The 6,438-nt window shown below is 57.9% G+C and overlaps 1 protein-coding gene across 4 annotated transcripts in view; it reads left to right on the top strand.

The window, feature by feature from the left end:
- The first annotated feature begins 1,427 nt into the window (after positions 1-1,427).
- FBLN1 (fibulin 1) overlaps positions 1,428-6,438 on the top strand; it is a 96,808-nt gene continuing 91,797 nt past the window's right edge. For all 4 annotated transcript variants that reach the window (XM_030815376.1, XM_030815378.1, XM_030815377.1 and 1 more), the window contains exon 1: positions 1,428-1,653. In XM_030815376.1, coding sequence (XP_030671236.1) covers positions 1,575-1,653 — 79 coding nt within the window. In that variant the 5' untranslated portion in view covers positions 1,428-1,574. The remainder of the gene's footprint in view (positions 1,654-6,438) is intronic.

Genomic DNA, 6,438 nt, shown 5'->3' with positions numbered 1-6,438 from the left:
CCACTCTCCTGACCTCTGAACTGTTCTTGCCTTTTTTTTTTTTTTTTTTTTTGAGATGGAGTCTCACTCCGCCACCCAGGCTGGAGTGCAGTGGTGAGATCTTGGCTCACTGAAACCTCCGTCTCTTGGGTTCAAGCGATTCTCCTGCCTCAGCCTCCCGAGTAGCTGGACTACAGGTGTGCACCACCATGCCTGGCTAATTTTTTTTAATTTTTATTTTTAGTAGAGACAGGGTTTCACCATGTTGACCACGCTGGTTTCGAACTCCTGACCTCAGGCAATCCGCCCACTTCATCCTCCCAAAGTGCTGGGATTACAGGTGTGAGCCACCGCCACCGGCCTGTTCTTGCCTTTTATGTAAATGGAATCATGCAGCGAGTGTTCCTTTGTGGCTGACTCTATTACTCTGACTTATGTCTGTGAGATTTACCCGTTATGTGAGGTGCGGATTCATTCCTGTTCAGTTTGTCGTGCTCCTAAGCCCGAATACTCCACGATATTCATCTGCCTTGATGACGTTGGGCTTCCCAGTTGGAAGAATTATGAATGTGCGGCTACGGGCGTTCTCCTACATGTCTTTCTGTCTTTTGGGGCACATGTTGTATGCGTTTCTGCTGAGTGTAAGGCTGGGAGGGGCGTTGGTGGCTCAAGGGGTCCATCGTGAACTCACAGGAACACCGCTTTGAGCTGCTCAGTGGCGTTCCTATGCGTCTCATCCAGTTCCTCCGCATCTTCACCTGCCCCATTTTATTTTTCTTCTTTGGAAAATAAATCTACTGTGGTTCCAAAGACTGATTCATCCTCAGTGACCCCGGTAGCCATGAATTCCTATACAAGAAGAGGCTCCCGCAGGCCCAGCGCCAAAGCTGCCTCCCCTGCAGCCTCGGTGACTTCCCGGGTCTCTCCCTCGGGCCCTGGTGTCCCGGGTGAGCCCAGCACACGTTGGGATTTTGGTTGGTTGTTGGCCTGGCCCGACTGTCCCTGTCTCTGAGGGCAGAGTCGGGTCCCATCCCGGGACACGCCTGGGGTCAGCCACCGACCTGCAGCCTCTGGGCCGAGGGTGCGGGGTTGGCGGTAAGGCCTGCCCCCGTCCCCCCAGCAGCCGGGCCTCCGACTCCAGGCCCGGGTCCCCGCTCCTCCGCGCGGAGCCGGGCGGGGATAACTTTAGATCCTGAGCCCGCCCCTCGAGAGGGGGTGGGGGGAGGAGGGGATCTGGTTTCACTGAGAGTTGGGGGATAGGACTGGGGGCATCCGGCCCGAAGGCGCCCCCTCTGTGCCCCCTCCGGGGAAGTCTGGGGTCCAGGCCCTCGCCCCCCATCCGTGGGCGCGCGTCCCTCGCAGCCGGGGTGCGGGGAGGGAGGGTCCCGGAGGGCCGCGGCAGGGGGCGCCGGGGAGGGAAGACCAAGCGACCCGCGGCCCCGCCTCCGCCGCGCCCTCCTCCCGGGCGGGATAATTGAACGGCGCGGCCCTGGCCCAGCGTTGGCTGCCGAGGCTCGGCCGGAGCGTGGAGCCCGCGCCGCTGCCCCAGGACCGCGCCCGCGCCTTTGTCCGCCGCCGCCCGCCGCCCGACGCCCATGGAGCGCGCCGCGCCGTCGCGCCGGGTCCCGCTTCCGCTGCTGCTGCTCGGCGGCCTTGCGCTGCTGGCGGCCGGAGGTAGGGGCGTCCCGGGTCCGCCGCCCCCGCTTAGGGTCCCGACCCCCTCGGCCTCGCGCTCCCTGCGAGTTTCGGAACCATGGGCACTCGGAGTCCGTGCGCTGCCCTGCGCGGCGCCCCCGGACTGTCACCGCCGAGGCCCCGGCGACGCCCCCCCTCCCCCACGGCCAGCTCTGGTCCTCATCTCCTCCGCGGCCTGGGGACTTGTTTCAAAACAGGATTCCCCCACCTCTCAAACACACCCTCCTACCCCAGTCCTAGCAAATCCAGCCGGCTCCGGGGGCCCTACCCCGGGCCCTGGGGGTTCAGGGGCGCTGGCTGGGTTGGGGGACGCTGGCTGGGGGTTACCGAGCCCAGGGCGCCTTGCACTTGACGCTGGAAGCGCCCTCGGCTCTTTCCTCACCGCTTCCCGCCTCCACCCCCAGGTAGGGGCTGTTGTACCCAGCTTGCGGATGTGAAAATTGAGCCTGGAGGGTGGGAAGCAGTCATTTCCCCAGGAGACACTAGCGGTGCTGGGATAGGGGCTGGAGAGGGAGAAATGAGAAAGCCAGGGAGCAGCCTGGAGGTTTCTGGGGCCGTAGCTGGGAGGATGGAGGGGATTCAGACTTGGCCACCTCCTCCCTGCCTCCCTCCTGGGACAGAGGACCCAAGGCAGTGGTTCTGCCGGGCTCGGTGCTCAGCGGGGACTGGGGACTGGTCACTTCCACCAGTGGCAAGGGGGATGGAGTTTTCCAATAGCAGATCTGATCGATGGCCCAGACCTTAGGCCCCAACTCTGGGACTGACAGCTCCGGTACCCACCCAGCCTGCGCTTTTCTCCCCACTAACCCTCAAGGCCTGGTCCCTGGGGGGACCACCACGAGGTCCTCTGATCAGAGCAGCTGCTGGGCGGCAGAGCTATGACCTGTGACCTCTCTGCTGACCCATGGCTTCTCAGAGCCACTATCCAGGCCCGGCACTCCTGGCGTCTTTGTTTCTCCAGTGGCCCAGGTCCAGGGGAGTGCCCTAAGACCACCCTCGGAATCGAGTCTTAATCCTTGGTTTAGTTGAGTTCTTTTTAACCTCTGGTGACCGCCTTTGTTAGTCAAAAGGTCACTTGTCCCAACTAATGCTTACTGGGGGATTCCAGGAAGGGGGTTCGGGGGGCTGGAGGGGGAGGGGAGGCCGGGAGCTGAGCTCTACAGAGCGTTCGTGACTGGCTCCCTGCAGCAGGGCCCTGTGGAGCTCTGATTGTTCAGGCGGTGCTGGGCACGGCCTGGGCACCTCCTGGGGTTGGAGACGGTGTGGGGAGGCGCAGAGCTCAGTGTTGGCACCAGGAGCCTTCGCAGCCCCTGGGGGCTCCCTGGAGGCTCTTTAGAAGAGATGGAGCTTGATGTAAGGGGAGCGCGGGAAGAGGGCATTCCAGCAAGCAGCAGGCGGCTGGGTGACTGCCAGCTGGAGGGAAAACCCAGAGGGGCCCTGGGTGGTGGGTGGGTGAGACATCCGAGACTCCTATTAGAAAAGGAAGGAGGCTCAGAGACCCCAATTGTATAGATGAGGAAGCTGAGGGCCTGAGAGAAGGCGTGGTAGAACTCTCCCCGGCCCGGGAGTCTGCGTTCCCTCTCACTGTTCTTTTCTGTCTACGGTTTGCGAACAATTTCTCCCTGTGCGCGTGTGACTGAATGAACACCCCAGGACTTGCTGGCCCGGAGTGGCTCACTGCGCCGTTGACCCTTCTCCACAGAGAAGTTTGTAAGTGGAAGGGTTTAAAAAAGCCTCCTAATTGCACACTTCGATAAAAGCAGCTGGATGTCCTGTGGGCCTTTTGTTTGTTTTCGGGAGAAGTCTGTTTGAGTTTCAACAGGTTTAATTTGGTACGGTTTGGGAAGGGGCTTTTGAAGACTGCCTGGCCCCTATCTGCAGCTGTGAGGCCCCGAAGCCCTGTATGTAAGGCCACAAGTGGCACCGCCCCTGCTCCCGGAGAGCTGTGGGGCCGCAGATGGTGAGCCTGTTAGCTGATCTGCAGAAACTCCTTTGGCGACGGCCACTTAAATGGAGAAGGGCGCTGATCTTTCTTGCCAAAGGGCCGAGAGGAGCCGCCTGACTGTCCTGTGTCTGTCCGTCCCGTTGGGCTTTACTGAGAGCTGGGTGGGAGGGAGTGGAGAGGAGGAGGTGTTAGGAAAAGACGATTGTGTTTTCTCCAAGGCTTTCTTGGCCTCTGGCTGCAGCCGGGCAGTGTTTCCGACCGATTAAAAGAGAGTTGGGAGGGAGAACAAAGGCCAGGGAGGACTTGGCTTGAAAACATGTGGTCTGTGCCACCACTCCTGGAAGTTTCCCAGTCAGGAGGTGGGGGCCAGGGCACTGAATGCATGAAGATGAGACTCTGTGCCATGGGGGTCAGCGCTGGGGCCTCTCCTGTAGCACCCACAGCTCTGGCTCACGCCCCGCTCCTGGGCCCCCCAACTTAGGGCTGCATTTGCCACCCCTGTTCGGTGTGTGGGGCAGGAGTGGGGGCACGCAGCTGACTCATCTTTAGGTCCTGGGGGGCTCCACGGGCCTTGTGAGACCAGAAATCAGTTTCCATCAGAAAAAGCCATGAGATGGTTTGTTGGTTTTCTCATTTATAAAATGAAGGGAACAAAAACCTACTTAGGTTGTCTTGAGGATTAAGAGAGAGAACATAGGATAGTGTCTACCACGGCAGCTATATTATTATTATTATTATTTTATTTTATTTTTGAGACGGAGTTTCACTCTTGTCGCCCAGGCTGGAGTGCAATGGCATGATCTCGACTCACTGCAACCTCCGCCTCCCGAGTTCAAGCGATTCTCCTGCCTCAGCCTCCCCAGCAGCTGGGATTACAGGCGCCCACCACGCCCAGCTAATTTTTGTATTTTAGTAGAGATGGGGTTTCACCATCTTGGCCAGGCTGTTCTTGAACTCCTGACCTCAGGTGATCCACCTACTTCGGCCTCCCAAAGTGCTGGGATTACAGGTGTGAGCCACCACGCCGGCCGGCAGCTCTATTATTAGTATTAGCTATTATTTCTGTTGTCCCCTTCCCTAGGAAGTGTTGGCACCAGGAGCCTTCTCAGCCCTTGGGGGCTCCCTGGAGGCTCCTTGGAGGAGATGGGGCTTGATGTGAGGGGAGCACGGGAAGAGCGCGATTCTGCCAACACCCCAGAATCATTTTCCCCAAGATGCCTCTGAACGTTCTACTACTACTGAATTTCCCAGCCAGGCGCTGAGAGGAAGCCCCATGGGGCTATAGGACTGGTAGTCGTCAGTGCCAAACCCGTGTCAGGAAAGGTGGTATTCTTAGCCGTTCAGTCAGTCTTTCACTAAGGGACAGCTCAGTGCCAGACACTGCTCTATGTCTTGTGGACGTGGCAGGAAAGGAGAGAGACCTGGTTTTCCCCCCCCATGCAATTAGGACATCCAGAAAAATGAACTGAGCCCTACTGGCAGAGTCAGGGAAGACTTCCCGGAGGAAGCGGCATGCAAACTGGGAACCTAAGAAGGAAAAGGCAGTGGCTAAGTCTGTGGGTAGGGCTGGGAGGATGGGGGAAAGGGTGTTCCTGGCAGGGGAAATGGCAGGGCCAAATACCTGGAAGGAAGAGAAAACACGAGACTTCCAGGGAACCCCCTCCTCCTACCCCCTTCCAGTTCCTTCCAGTTCCACCAGTTCCTTCCATCTCCTTCCAGTTCCACCGCCTCCTCACCACTGGGGAAGACTGTGCTGTCTAGAGATTTCTCCAGCAGCTTCCCCAACCTGGTGAGACTTTAAGGCTGGGCGCTGAGCACTGGGCACCTGGGCAGGGCCGCCTTCCAGGTGAAGTTTATTAGAACAGTTCTAAGCGGGCATATAGTTATTTTGCCAGCATATTTTATACAATAAGATTTTCCTTTTGCAGAATAGCAAATCATAACAATTTGATGAATGAATCCTTTTGTAGGCCCCATATGGTTCCAGTTTCCTTGTAATGATCTCACATGTGGCCCCATAACTAAACAGGGTGGGAGGGGGGAACCACTGTGTCAACTTCCCTGGGATCGGAGACCCCCTCAGGCTGAAGGGGAGCTCAGGGCTGGCTAAGTCATCTTCCACAAGTCACCCAGCGAGGAGTGGGGCTGGGGCTGGGCATAGAGCTGGGCTGGGCCCCACCTCCTTTAACCCCACAGTGGTCCTAACTAGAGGCTGGGGTGGGAGGGAGCGGGGCGCCTGTCGCCCTAGCTGCCTACAGGTTATTCGCGGGTTACTACACTGGGCGGAGCCAACATTAGAAGGGGGTTAGGAAGCTGTGTGTTGGTCCCAATTCTGAAAGTGCCCAGAGAGATCTTGATGACACCCACAAACTCTCTGCCTCTGTTTCCTTCACTATAAGGTGTGAGGGTCCTCTGGGTAATTATTATAGGTGAAATGCTTTACATTTAGTAACGAATGTCATCTTCTCAGCAGCCCTACGAAATAGGTGATCCAGTGTTGTTTTGAACCTATTTTTATTTTTTTATTATTATTTTTGAGACGGGGTCTCACTCTGCCGGCCAGGCTGGAGGGCACTGGTGCGATCTCGGCTCACTGCAACCTCCACCTCCTGGATTCAAACCATTCTCCTGCCTCAGTCTCCTGAGTAGCTGGGACTACAGGCATGCGCCACCACACCCGGCTAATTTTTGTATTTTTAGTAGAGATGGAGTTTCACCATGTTGGCCAGACTGGTCTCGAACTCCTGACCTCAAGTGATCCACCCGTCTTGGCCTCCCAAAGTGTTGGGATTACAGGCATGAGCCACCGCACCTGGCCC

The sequence above is a fragment of the Nomascus leucogenys genome, chromosome 7b (assembly GCF_006542625.1).
Source record: "Nomascus leucogenys isolate Asia chromosome 7b, Asia_NLE_v1, whole genome shotgun sequence".
NCBI classification, from domain to species: Eukaryota; Metazoa; Chordata; class Mammalia; order Primates; family Hylobatidae; genus Nomascus; species Nomascus leucogenys.
Note: the sequence above shows the minus strand (reverse complement) of the source record. Positions and strands in the feature narration are given on the sequence as shown.